A 15,080-nucleotide genomic window follows, 5' to 3' on the forward strand; every position below is an offset into this window, starting at 1 on the left:
ACTACAAATGTACAATGAACCAATTTTTTTCCGTTATTGAATAAGTGTACGACAAAATTTGTAACACGTAATCATCTAAAAAGGAAATCGTGTGACAACAAGTTGAAGATCTTTCAATAATGCACGACAGAGAATTACAAATTTAGTAATAAAAAAGAAATTATGAAGGGGTTCCATGTTAATCATATTAATATCAGGACTTCAAAAAAATTTTATTCGTTATAGAATCTTATCATTTAATTGTGTAACAAATTGAGGTATTTTATTCCAGTATACTTTTTTCTTGGCTATATTGTGTAATAATTAGGTATATCAATATCATCGAATAGTTAAATTAATTTATGTTTATTTTGGCGCTTAAATTAATGTTTTTTCTTACACAACATAATATTATTTATTATAGTTCACATAATATTTTATTTTAATATTCTTTACGTAAATAAAGAAAATTACTATATTCAGACTTGAAAAAGGTTCAATGTAAAAAATTTATATTGTATTAAAACAAAAAAAATATAAAAATGTTAGTTTCCTGACGGACTTTTTACTTCTCTGTTCTCAACATTCACCGTAAAAAAAAACAATAATTTTTCAATTGCCTTTAATCAAAAAAGGGCAATTCCCTCATTCTTTTTATTATAACTTCATTATTTTCCCCCCTATACTACATATACCACCGTATCCTTTTTTTTCGCGGCCAAATAACAATGGCACTCCTTAACAAATCGTTCATTATTATTACCATTTTGGTCGCCTGTATGTTGGCGGATGTATTTGCTGTAAAAGTAGATACTAACAATAAAGATGTCTGCAAGAAATCCGACTTAGATATAGCAAAAGGGGATCAAAATAAAGATGGTTCATGCTCGCAGACATTTATGGGAGAAATTCCAGATATTGATACCATGATCTCAACTTTAATCCGTTTCCCTGAAAATAATGAAGTTATCCGTGAAAACGAGCCATTCACAATTAAAGCCGCAATAATCAATTTAGATACTGGATTTTTCAGTGACCCCGCAACAACTTATTATAAATTTCCACAAACCCTTGATAATAGTGGAAGAGTTCAAGGACATTCTCACGTAACAGTTCAAAAACTCAACGGAAGAGGTGTTCCCGATCCAAAAGTTTTTGCTTTCTTCAAAGGTTTGAATGAAAAAGCAAAGAATGGTATTTTATCAGCAGACGTAGAAAAAGGTTTACCAGCTGGAGATTACCGTCTTTGCACCATAACTTCTGCATTCAGTCATCAACCTGTTCTTATGCCTGTTGCTCAAAGAGGTAATTATTTTAAACAAATATGAATTTTATTTACTGTATAAATTTGATAGAAATTATGAAAACTAATATATTTGATTTTTTTTTTTTTAATCATAGGCGCACAAGACGATTGTGTAAGATTTAAAGTTATTAAAAAGAAGAAAAACAGAAAAATGTAAAAAAACTTATTAATTAACTGAAAATTACATCCCAAAGGAAAAATTTCGTCACTTTTTAATAATTCACGTGAATTGATTTATGTGAATGTATATTATTTTAAAGTCTCATAATTTTCACTTTTAGATAGAGTACATACTTTATAGACTTACATAGTGAATTTTTTTTTTTTTAATATAATAACTTTGAAATCTTAATTTTATCACCTAATAAATCAATGTTTGCATGTGCTTACTGCATGATTTTAATTACGCCAGTCAAATGGGGTTATATGTCGTGTTTAATAAACCGGCATAACGCCGGATCAGCAACATGCAAGTTTTTTCAAATTATGCACGCCGAGATATAAACAAAAGATGGTTTTTTTATTGTAAACAATGATTTATAAATCCAATGGAAAATTCGATTCAATATTAAATGTATACGTTTTATATCCCTCATCCAATGATTGAATGATTGAGTTATAGTTCGGTTATTAAAAATACTGCGGTGACCAATAGGAATTAATGCTATTAATTTTGATTTCAATATTGGATTTTCTAATAAAAATATCGGTTATTAAAATCCCCGTATAATTCCTAATCGATTGAACAATAAGGACAATAAGTCTAATTATTATTTAATAAAAAACTGAAAGCTTCATTTGTTCATATAAAAGTAATACAAAGATATAAAGATATTTATTAAATGTATAACAAAATAATACATTTTCATGAACGAAAATTCGTTATAATTACGAAAACAAATTTTTAACGGAAATAATACGAATAATACGAATAAATACGAATAATACGATAAATATTATTTTTTTTAAAAAAAAAAATTCTTCAAGAAATTTTAATATGACCATAAAAAATGAGCACATGAATTTCATGAATTTTTTTAACGTAAACAACTTTATTAAACAGTAATTATATAATCACTATTTACAAAGTATTTTTGTTTTTTTTTTTTAACAAATTTTACGGAAATTTTACATAATGGTTAACAATGATCAACAAAAGTAGTGTTACCATATGACATTAAGATTATTTATATCCAAAAAAATCGTTCGTCTTTCATAAATTTTTATTTGTTTATTGTGTATTTATTTGTGGTTCACATTTTTGTAAAATCCTATTTTTAGAAAAAAAAATATTATATATTATATATTGATTTTTCTTAAAATTTACGCTTTTTAGAATTTTTTTTTTTAATATTCTGAAAGGAAACAAAACGTAATAAAATAAATATGGGGGAATACATTGCAACCCCTTTATTATATGAATCATAAATCGTTAAATTATTTCTTTTTAAGGTTAATAATATATTTATTATTAAATAGAATTTTTTTTAGTACTTTGCATTATTTAGTATTATTTATTATGTTGTAAATCTTGGCAATATTTATTTATCGTAGTTCTTATAAAAACTTTTTGTACATTGCATTATTTAGTATTGTCTATTTATTAAATTGTAAAAACACTCAGGATCTTGGCAATTCTTATAAAAACTTTTCAGTACATTGCATGATTTATTATTTTCTATTATGTTGTAAAAACATTCAGGGTCTTGGCAATATTTATTTGCCATAGTTTTTATAAAAACTAAATTGCAATTGGTAATATATGAAGGACAAAATATCTTATTGTTAAAGAAAATTTAATACATTAAGATGTCGGTTGATGGTGATCTTATTGGCCGAAATAATATCTATGAGTTAAGTTATCATAGAAATATTTTAAGAAAAGTCATTAAAGTTCAAACTGCGTAGTTTAGTGTAACATCACATGATGAACCAGATTTTTTACTGCGTCAAAGTGGAATTTTGTGTGTGATAAAAGTGGTTCATGTATTATGTGCAAAATTTTATGCAATTTTGATCATTTTTTCATTCAAATTAATTTTACAGATGACCTTCTAAAAATAATTACATATCACATGCATATTCAGGGTCGATGATATACTATTAAAATAAATTATGTGAATTTTAGCAAATTTGATAAATTTTATGCAATTTTGTGGAGATCAAATTAATCATTTTTCGTTCAAATTAATTTACAGGCGATCTTTTAAAAATAATTATATTCAGGGTCAATGATATACTGTACATAATTAAAATAAATTATGTGAATTTTAATAAATTTGATAAATTTCATGCAATTTTTGTGGAGATAATCATTTTTCGTTCAAATTGTTGGTAAATCTTATAAAGATCAAGCAATATGGCTACATAATATACATGTCCAAAGGTGATGAACTTTGGTTTTTATGAATATCATGCCGAAATGATCCAGAATTTCTCTAGGGGCCAAAGCGGCTAGGGTCACTATCCCTTAGTTGTATTAAGTTACAGACGATCTTTTAAAAATAATTACATATCACGTCTTTAATCATATTCAGGGTCGATGATATACTGTACAGTACATACATAATTAATAAATTATTTGAATTTTAGCAAATTTGATTAATTCTATGCAATTTGTGGTGATCAAATTAATCTTAATCATGTTTTAATATGTACAGTATATCATCAGGTCTGACTCATTTTACCGACAATCATTTTACTAACAATTATCTGATGGATGTTTCACCGACATGATCATTTTACCGACAGCCATTTCACTGACAGTTTTGAAACCCTAATCCACTTACCCTAACCTTATCCTAACCCTAATCCTAACCCTAATTTCTTAATCCTAATTTCTTAATCCTAACGATTGTCGGCGAAACATTTGTCTACGAAATGACCCTGTCGGTCAAACGTCTGTTGGTGAGATAATCGTCGGTGAAATGATCGTCGGTGAAATGAATGTGACCCATATCATCGACCCTGAATATGAGTGACTAAAAATGTGACATGTAATTATTTTTTGGAAGGTAACATACATACAACACATATAACACAAGTATTGGTAATTATTATATAGTGTCATAATTACTACCAGTATTGTATTGTGTTGTAATTATTAACAATTATACAAACATGTATTATGGTATATCAATCATTTCCTTTTTTGGTGGTAAAAACTTATTTTTTGTAATTTTTTTATTTTCCAAAAAAGGATTTTTTTTTTTTTGAAAAATCATTATGTAATAAAGTGTTGTAATATTACGACTTCAAAAGTAGTAATAGGCAATCATTTGTTATCATGTGGTAGTTGTGGTACGTAAATCAAGTTTTGTACGACATGACAAATATCAGGACATGATTTTCTTTCCCAAATATTTTTTTTTTTTGAAAATGTATAAACTAGCTATAGACGTTCTAAGAAACTTTTTATTCATGTCTTTCAATTTAACAAGACTTGGTGTAAAATAATTGTTCCAATTTTTATATAAAAAGGAACAAAAAGTTGGAATTATTGTTATCAAATATAATTATTTCACATTTATTAATAAAATGAAAAAAAAAATAATTTAAAAAAGTAAAGAAATCGATTTTTTTTAAAAGAAAAATGAACCTTTATATAATTATGTAAACATATAAAAATTTAGAAAAAAATTCAAAGGATTGCTGTGATATATATTATTTATAAAAAAAATCAAAAAATTCAATTACTCAAGATATAATATTTAAATTTTTTTTTATTAATGAAAATACTTTAGAAAATGATTGTGCTGATTTAACAAAGTTTTATTAAAAATAATGGTGAACTAATTGAAATAATTATTGATGAAAAAATTTTATAATGAGATTGAGAATAGAAGAATTAATTATATTAATTATTCAAGCTATTTGTGACCCATTGTTATAATTATATCTTTTCAAGAATAATAATGAGTTGATGGTTTCTTGATCATCAAAGGATGCTAGTTTTCGCCTGATATATTTTCTAATGTAACATACCGTATATATGAAAAATTGCATAATTACTCCTAATTCGTCGTGGAGCACTTCGTCCATAAGGCGTTGGAAAGTTGCGGGCGCGTTACATAGCCTGAAGGGCATAACGGTAAATTGAAAGGTTCTTAAATTATTATTTAGAAGTAGTAATATTTTTAATATTTTGGAATTAGTAATGTGATTAAATAATTGTAAATAATTAAATGAATAATATATTTATAATGATAAGTAATTGGAATAATTTATTTGGAACGTTAACCAAATCATCACCAACTCATTTATCATTATTGTGCAACTCCCGAATTAGGGTCTTTAAAATTATTTTGATAATTGGAAAGGTAGACATCATATGATATTACGGTTCAAATCAAAGTAAAATACAAGACCCACGGTAATATTATTACAAATAAAGTTGTAACTCGTGTTGCAACTAATGAATCATATAGTTTATAATTTTATGGTCGTTAGTATAAATCAATAGATTTGTAATTTACAATTACTGTACTCGAAGATTTTTTGATTATTTACCAGGATTCAAGTCAGGACTAAATATTGCCGTAGTTTTATTTGGGCGATTATTTATTGTTTTTCCATTTTACCAAGCGTAATACTTTTTTTTGGTAAATGAACCTATATATATCGCAACGTTTTCTACTTTTTCAGCCGGCGTTCCTAATCATGCGATCCAGACTCGAATCAACACAAATTTAATTATGGCAATAGAATTACAATTAAAATTTAGATTTTAACATTTAAATACAATAATAATAAAATAACCTGCGAGACCCTAGTGGTACTATAACAATACTGTAGTGAATTACGAAAATAAAATTGACGATAAATAAATATTTATTAAAAGAAAATTTTATTTACATTTTTAATGAGGAATACAATACATATACGAATTCTTATACAGAGATAATATATAGAATATTAATATATAATATATAATAAAAATCGAAAATAGCGAGAATATTATACAAATTTTAATATACTGATCATTTAATATATTGAGAAATTTTAAATATCAAATCCAAGTTCTATAGAACATAACCTGTATAATAAAAATAATAATTAGTTTATATATTTATTATTTTCGATTGTAGATATTATTTACTAACCATCATTATTAGATTTTCTAAAATTAATAATATCAGATTCATGTGATTTGGGGTGATTTGGTTGAATAATCTAGAAGACAAATTTACATCACGAAAGAGGATTTTAAATCAATAACAGCAATACAGCTAATAAAATATTCTTACCTAGTAAACTCATAATAGATTCTGCAGATTTTATCATTTCGCTTAAAAGACTATTTTTGTGTAAATTATTTGTTGTTATAGGTCCAATATCTGATGATCTCATAATTTTAGTTTTACTACATGGCTCTTTAACCGAAATATTCTCAATATTTTTTTGTAATTCAACAGCAGTTGGTCTTTCACTTGGATCAAAATGCCAACATTTTTGCATTAAATCAATATAACCTTTAGGTGCATTTGTATCAATTGGAGGACGAAGTTCATGACATACTATTTCAATAATAAGTTCTGTATCATGATTTCTATCCCAAAAAGGTCTTCTACCTGTCATTAATTCCCACATAATCATACCAATACTATATATATCTGAAGCTTTAGTATATTTTTTTATTCTTAATACCTCAGGAGCAACATATGGCAAGTTACCATATATCTCATCATCATCTTCTTCAACTAACGATGATTTACTTAGTCCCAAATCACCTGTTATTGATTGTAACCAATCATCATCTCTTATATCTATAAAAATGTTACCACTATGATAATCTTTGTGAAGTATTTCTGCATCATGCATAGCTTTAAGTCCAATTATAATATCACTTAAGATATTTAATTTTATTCCCCAGTCCATGTTGAAAAAATTATTGGTTATATAATGTGACAAATTTCCGGATTCGTAGTATTTTGTGATTATCAAAAAATTCTCGGTCTCAGGACATTGGGTAATTCCATAATATGTGTTGATTTTGTTATAATCATTAGAATTCAAATAGCTTGGATATTCACAACTCAAAACAAAATCGTTAAATATCTTGAGCTAAAAAGAAAATAAAAATCATTAATTTGCCTATTATTTATTTATTTAAAATTCAGTTATAATAAGTTATTTTACCTCATTCAAATGTTTAGAAATTACATTTTTAGAGTTAGCAAGTTCCTTGAGAGCAACTGTCATCTCGCTCTTACATTGTTTTGAATCATACCTTGGACCATTAATCCAAATTGCTTTATAAATTTTACTGAATCCTCCTTCAGCAATAAAATTCACATCTCTGAATTCGCTATAGGGAACATATTCCATTCTCCCTTCTTTTCTAGTTAAAGTATGTTTTATAAAATCATCAATAACTTTATTTCCGCTTTGAATAATTGGTTTTGATTGGTTCATAATTCTTTTTTTCTTTTTTTTTTTTCGTTAAAAAGAATTAATTTTATCCCTCCCAAAAATTATCCTTATATATACAAAATATATTGAATAAAAACACGTAGTTAGGAAATAAAACAATGATTTCTTTAAACGTTAATTTAACTGCGGTAGATCGGTAACTAGATTTGGAACTAAAAAAAAGAAAATTACTACAGTAGATCACTAACAAAATTAAAATTATATTTTATTTTTTTGGCTAAATTTTTTTTTTTACGTTACAATGCTTTTTTCTTTGTTGCATAATTTGCGATATTTGTAAAAAAATTCAATGTTGTAATTCATTTAATTTAAACCGAGTCCTTATAATGGTATTTTAATAATTGTTTATTGAAAAAGAAAATTCTCAAGTCCGTGTAACATCGTCACATCGTGTTTAGAATTCCGGAAAATATAAACATATTCCCAATAATAGTTTTAAAGTTTGATTCTGGACACCTTTTTAAAATCATTGAAAGAGAATGGTTGGCGTTTATTACAGGAATTTCAACTTTGAATTTTTAACAATTAAGGAAATTTTAAGTTCATATAATTAAAGTTTGTGAAACATGATAAATAAACATTACGATAATTTTTCTTATTTTTAGAAATTGGGTGACGTGTGTTTCAGTAATTTAACGTGACGCGAACAACCAGTAAAATTGAAATATAAAAATTTTTTTTTTTGAAAAAAAAAAACCAGCTGAAAGATAAACCCATGTGATTTGCCTATACAAAAAAAAAGAAGCTATTTTGAAGATTGACACTTGTAATACCGTTTACTTTAATAATTAATACGATAAATAAAAACGCCCGTTACATAGACAATATTTTAAAAGGTCAATTCCCCATAAAATATAACAAAATAATATTAACTAATACCCTATAAAAAAAAATTTCTTTAAAATGTACTTAAAATATACTTAATATACTTAAAATTGCCATTTTAAGTATATTTAAAGTGTAAAATTTTGCACTTAAATTATACTTAAATTATATTTAAATTGCAATTAAGTAATATACTTTTAATTGCAATTTTAAATATATTTTAAGTATATTTAAAAATTTTAAGTACATTTTAGATATATTTTAAAATATATAAGTACATTTTAAGTATATTTTAAAATATATAAGTACATTTTAAGTATATTTTAAAGGAATTTTTTTTCATTGGGATATAAATTAAATAAAATTAAAATTATTACCTGTTACAATCGCAATTATCCTTAAGTCTTATTAATTCTTATTAAAATTCCTTTAATTAATTCCTTTTTTGATTTTTTCATACAATTATGTAATCTGCAGATCATAACTTTTTAAAAAAATCTTTTTTATAATAAGTGATTAAATTAGCATACGTTTAATGTTATATTCGATAAGCCAATTTATATAATATAAATTTATATAAATTTAATTCAGAAAATAAGAATTCGAATATATCTAAATAATTATATGAATAGATTATTTGTTATGTAATGAAATAATGTAATTTTAATTATTATTATTATGCAGTTACCATTCGGTACAAGCGTTAGATTTGATTGATGATGTAATTTTTTAACTAAAATCAATCAAAAATTGTAACATACCACTAGAAGATCACATTATAACCTTTTTCCGATCGATTCGATCGATTAGAGCATTTTTTCTGATGATATCATTTCTATTATAAAGGTCCCATAATTCTTAGCGATCCCTTTCAAAGGCTATTATGCACATCTTCAAAAATTATTAATTAGTCGATCAAATAATTATATGTGAACTTAAAACAGAAAATTTTTGACAATTTTTTCCTTTTTTCTTTGAAAAAACCATAATTTTTTTAGGAATTCTATTTTTACCTCTGGTTCGTGTACTAGATTAATACAATATTTTGTAATTTTGATATTCTAACAAACAAGCCACTGCTACCGGAGTGTTACCAGCAAATAAAAAAGAAAAATATTTTTTTCTGGAAAATCCGGTCATAGAAAATCATTACGTAAGAAAGCGAGTTGCACTACCGGCTTAAATTCCTTAATAAGATAATTGATATTTCTTGATTCAGTATTAGTGTCGTTTCACCCGTGTGTGTTTTTCGTCATTTTTTTGATTGACAAATATTTTCGGGCATGTGAATGAACTATTTTTACCATCATTTCAAGTAATCGACCGGTAATAAAATTTTTTCATTCGCCTCATTTTTTTTTTCGCAAAAAAAAAAATATTTGTTCACGTTTTATTAGTAAGCTATGAGAATTAAATTAAGGGGGGGGGATGTATAAATAGTATTATATAATATTAAAAATAGTTTCGAATTGGTGGTAACCTTTATTGGAAATTTTGACCCTTGAAATAGTAATAAAATGCCTTTCATGATTTCCGCTTAATCAAATATAAATATCTGTTGGAGTCTTTAGACACCCTCAAAGAAATTCAGAAACTTTTAAAAACTTTTTAAAAAATAAATTTTTTTTTAATCCTTGATTTTATTAACGTAATCCTCAAATTTTAAAAAATGGGCGAATCATCAATACAAGTTAAAACTTCATTCCCACCAAATGATTTTAATTCTGAATCACCAAAACAAAATCAAACTCTTCAATCTCCGTTATCTTATTCACCTCGAGAAGATAATTGTTTATCACCTACTTCTAATAAAAGATTATCTTACTCACCTCAAGAAGATAATTGTTTATCACCTACTTCTATTAAAAGATTATCTTACTCACCTCGAGAAGATAATGGTTCATCACCTACTTCTAATAAAAGACCAACTATCTCAACAATTTTTTCATTTTATCGGTCTTCTCCAAGAGTCAAACCTCATCGTTCTGAAACTTATCAAGGGAAAGATGAATATACTAACGGATGTTTTGGTTACTTGCGAACATCAGGATCAAAATTAAAATACAAAGTAACTAATGTTTGGAAATTTGTTAAAATTAATTGCAAGAAGAGATTTTCTAAAAATAAAAATTATTTGTGAAGTGTGAACATTAGTGGACTTAATTATAAAAAAAAATTTTTTGAACCATTTCATTTGGACAATTTTCATACTTTTTTTTTTTCTTTTTACATTACTGCAATTTTGATCATTTGTATATTTTGAATCATCTCTCATTTGAACATTTTATCTTCTTTTCACTTTTTAACACTATATGAAAAAATTATAAGATTTAAGTTGATATTTAATAATTTATATGTATAAGTAGTTACGTCATTTTTTATCAACGTCCGGTCAGTAGCGTCACATTGTCGTATGACACCATAAATGACATTTTTTTAGACTTTTAGACTTTACATAAACTTTTGGCGTAATTACTTTTAAATTTTTAAGCTTTATTTAATAAACCTACTTTTAAATTTAATATATTAAAAATAAATCATATAAACTTTTATTTTTTATTTTTATTTTTATTTGAAAACTGCTTTTAACTGTTAAGTTTCGAAATTTAACATGTCGCCATATACTACTACTAAAATTTTAGAAGATTTAGACAAATCCAATCTTTCAGAAAATGGATTGCGTGAAGAACTAAATATACCTAATACTAATAAAGAAGTTAATAATAATATAGAATTTAATCCTATTAAGGCCATTCCAAACTAATAATTAGTTTAACGTCCTTTCTGGTTGAAAAATTTGAGGGAGAGAGGGAGGGAATAATTTAAACAAACATGATATTTAAACAAATTAAAATTTTTGGAAGTTTTTGGTAAAATCGGAAATATTCGGTACACCCAATTTCAGAAAAGAGAGGGGGTGCTTTAAACATATGTGAACATATGTGAACATATGTGTTTAAATTATTTTAAAATTTTCAAAAATAGAGGGGGAGGGGGAGGACGTTAAACTAAAAATTAATTTGGAATGGCCTAACATAGTTGATGTTTTAAATACTAGATTTATAGAGTAAATTGTTTACATGCTATCATTATGATTTTATATCCTTCGTTTATATACTAGTAATAGTAAAATTGCTTTTAATTATATATAAATAATAAAAAAAAAAAATTTTTAATTTTAATCAGATGGAAAATTCCTCCCGTGATGAATAAGTGGGGACAAATAGGATTTTTGATAACAAAAAATTTCCAAGTCCCCAGATTAATTAACAAAATGAACACCGTTGGGATGTGATACGTTGTAATAAATAAACCTAACCCACTAACCTAACCCTAATAAATATTGGGGGAGGGAATTTCCCTCCGGTTAAATGTAGTTATTTCATAAAAAATACGCTAATTTATTTAATGTTTTAATTATTTAATTATTTTTTTTGATTACGTCATACGTCAAAACTGTATGAAGTTACGTCCATGATGTTACGTCACTTGAGACCACAAAAGTTTATACCACTATTTAATAATAAAATTATGAATAATGTTTTTAAGCAAGAAAAATTTATTTTTAAAATTTCAAAAAAAAAAAATTTTTTTTTTAAGATCGTAAACTTCTGACATGCGTCAGATGTCGATACTCGATAATACGTTAGAGAATGATTAATGTTGGCCAACTTTCTTAAGGCATTATAAATTTGGAATAAATTATGAGATTTATATTTTTAATTTTTTTTTTTGGATTTTCTATTTTCTTATGTTAATTTTTTTTATAATGTTAATAAATCATTCCTAATGAAATCCTTTTATTGTATCGGTGTTTGGAAATGACACTATTTTTCGGATTAGGAGTCATATGTTGGCATTTGTCATTTCACAAATGACACCGAGAATGTAATTTGACCGTCATTTGCATCATCATATGGGCCAATTTGACTCCTCCTCAATTTTGTCACACAGATCAACAATGTGATTATTGCATGTACTATACGATATTTATTCAGTAATCGTTGTACAGTAGTTTTTCGCGTCCTGATGGAAAACCCGTTGTCTATTTGCTGTAAGCTTTGTTTTAAAGCTTTTACAACTTATCAAAAATTATTCGTTCATGAAAGAAATAAACATTCGCACAATAAAACAATACCCCATTTCTATTCTCTTCCTCGTCCTACTTCGGAACAAATGTCTCAATACATAAACTCCTTTATAATTCTTATTAAAAAAAACTAGGTTTTTCTCGACATGCCATTGGGAAAAAACGCTTTTCAATCGAAACATTTCCAGAAAACATATTTGTATATCTATTTAAAGATGAAGAAAAGTTCAAATACAGTCCTGCTAAACATAAATATCAATGTTATTTTGGGGGGTTAACAGGAGAAAACAGACTTAAGCAAATACTTCACTATGATCAGTGGAGTTTCCGACAAAATCCTCTAACTAATACTAAAGGTTATGTCTTACTTGAAGATTATGAAAATACGTATCAAGTTAAATTTATATGGAGCCAGACGGTATTATTAGAGAATAATAGAAAGTTCACATTAGGAAGAATGACATGTAATTTTATTACAGACTCTGGAGAATTTCAAGAAAAGTAATGAGTTTATTATTATTTTTTTTTTAAAATTTACATTTATTCATAATTTTTTTATTATAGTAACATAAACCAAACACCTACACCAAATTCACAATTTTCAATATTTCAAGAAGATACATCATCTTTATCCAACAATTTAAAACAGCCTGTTAAGAAGAAATTCCGTTACATTTTACCTCGGCCACTTCAAGATATGAATCAGAGTAAGTAAATTCCACTTTTAGTCTTTGTTTTCTTTGTCCCCTGCATCAATATGTCGCATCAGAATTTCTTGCGGCGTATTATTTATTAAATAATATAACTGACGATTTTCAAACTCCATAATATCATATACTACAGGTTTTCCTCTGGTTCCACCACCCATAGTTGTTCCACAAAAAAATAGTCTAACCTAAAATTTATAGATAAAAATAGAGATAACGTAATTAGTCAAACAAAATGATTTAAAAAAAAAAATAAAAGTGATATACCTGATTATGGTTTTTTTTTTCAATGCTTGAAGTAGAAAAAACCCGCAATCCCATATTTTTTTCCTTTAGATTTCGCAAAAATTCTGGAATGTGCTGGGAAAAAACATGCATATAAGGGGTAACATCCTCTTTTCTATATAAACCCGGTATTTGTGATGCTGAGTTCATTTGCCCCTGACTTGGCCGACAAAACAATTTAATCCATTGCTTTGCTTTATTTTCGAAATTATCAATTTCTGAATATGTTAGATTAGGACTTCTCAAAACTAAGTATAAATCATAAAAATCACGCCATAGTTTTTGAATTTCTTCACCACGTTTTCCTGAAATAAAATTAACAATAGGGAAATGTTGCAAAACCTTTTTCTTGTCAGGTCCCATTAATGAGGTCCAGTCCCACTTGCCACTATTTGATCTTGATTTAAAAAATTCAAAATGAACTTTAATTGACTTCATGGTTTGTTCTATTTGATTTTTAATTTCTCGTTCAAATTCCCTTTTTTTGAATAAATCATTAAAAAAACATTCCATTAACACATCTGAAATACGTAATAATAGATGTAATTCGTTTGGAATGTAATTTTCTTGCTTAATAGCAGGAAATAAAGGTGGTTTTTTTTGACCTGTTAATTTAAAATAATGTTTATAATTAATTTAACATAAATTATTTTAATAAGTTTACACTTACACTTTGTATTTTTATTAATTGGCCAACATAAATCTACATTCCAACGATTACTTGCTTCACAATCACAATATAGGCAAAAATATCTTGCATTTGGTGCATTTAATCCCATTATATTATACATAAATTTCCAGTCACCAGAAAAATATAATTCAATTGGCCAATGCACACCATCAACAGATATTCCATTTTCTTGAAGATCTTGGAGCTGATACTTAAATAGATTTCCAACTTTAGCTAATGTTTCATATTTTTCTTTACCTATAAAAAGGCAAATACTAATTTCTCATTATTTAATAAATGTTCTAAAAAATTACAAAATTAATACTACCTATACTGATGATCTGGTTTTAATACTTCATCTTTTTCATTTAATAAACAAATAGTTAACATCACATGATTCTGTTTGCGGCCCACATTTCTACCGTCTCCACCAAGTTTCAAATTAATTGTATCTCCTGGTTGAAGAATTGGAGGATTTGATTCATTCCAAATAGGAATAAATATTTGAAGAAGATTTCTAATAGATCGATAAACACCATTACCAATTTCTTGTTCACCAACCATGATTCCATCAGGATTGCTTTGATGTTCATCATCATCATCAAGTTGATTAACCTCTTTATTAAGATTAATTGTTCCGATTGGTATTTGTTCATTGATTAATTTTGTAATTTCTATTCTTCTTTGTGCAACTTGATATTCACGTGTCAATCGTGCTTCTACAGCAGCAAGCCTTCGGTAACCATCACGTCCTAATAAAGCTTCATCACAGGCACGCACATAGGC

General features: G+C 26.2%; 3 protein-coding genes across 3 annotated transcripts; 2 read left to right on the plus strand and 1 right to left on the minus strand.

Annotated features, from left to right (window-relative positions):
- The first annotated feature begins 551 nt into the window (after positions 1–551).
- On the plus strand, positions 552–2,010 carry OCT59_025603 (uncharacterized protein). The gene is made up of 2 exons (XM_025308714.2): positions 552–1,284; positions 1,381–2,010. Exons 1-2 carry the CDS (start codon positions 708–710, stop codon positions 1,440–1,442), a joined length of 639 nt encoding a protein of 212 aa, XP_025189674.2. The 5' UTR covers positions 552–707; the 3' UTR covers positions 1,443–2,010.
- Positions 2,011–6,425: 4,415 nt separating this feature from the next.
- OCT59_025604 (uncharacterized protein) lies at positions 6,426–7,699 on the minus strand (the record flags this gene model as incomplete). Its single annotated transcript, XM_025312410.2, has 4 exons — positions 6,426–6,457; positions 6,532–6,855; positions 6,958–7,348; positions 7,424–7,699. 4 exons carry the CDS (start codon positions 7,697–7,699, stop codon positions 6,426–6,428), a joined length of 1,023 nt encoding a protein of 340 aa, XP_025189672.2.
- Positions 7,700–10,121: 2,422 nt separating this feature from the next.
- On the plus strand, positions 10,122–11,078 carry OCT59_025605 (uncharacterized protein). The gene has a single exon (XM_025312409.2). It carries the CDS (start codon positions 10,212–10,214, stop codon positions 10,680–10,682), a length of 471 nt encoding a protein of 156 aa, XP_025189671.1. The 5' UTR covers positions 10,122–10,211; the 3' UTR covers positions 10,683–11,078.
- The last annotated feature ends 4,002 nt before the right edge of the window (positions 11,079–15,080 follow it).

The sequence above is a fragment of the Rhizophagus irregularis genome, chromosome 5 (assembly GCF_026210795.1).
Source record: "Rhizophagus irregularis chromosome 5, complete sequence".
Classification (NCBI taxonomy): domain Eukaryota; kingdom Fungi; phylum Glomeromycota; class Glomeromycetes; order Glomerales; family Glomeraceae; genus Rhizophagus; species Rhizophagus irregularis.

What these genes read in the sequence shown, in the direction of transcription:
- OCT59_025603 (XM_025308714.2), top strand. Translation starts at nt 708, where the DNA reads ATGGCACTCCTTAACAAATCGTTCATTATTATTACCATTTTGGTCGCC. An exon ending in TATGCCTGTTGCTCAAAGAG is followed by an intron (nt 1,285 to 1,380) that starts GTAATTATTTTA and finishes TTTTAATCATAG; the next exon opens with GCGCACAAGACGATTGTGTA.
- OCT59_025605 (XM_025312409.2), top strand. Translation starts at nt 10,212, where the DNA reads ATGGGCGAATCATCAATACAAGTTAAAACTTCATTCCCACCAAATGAT.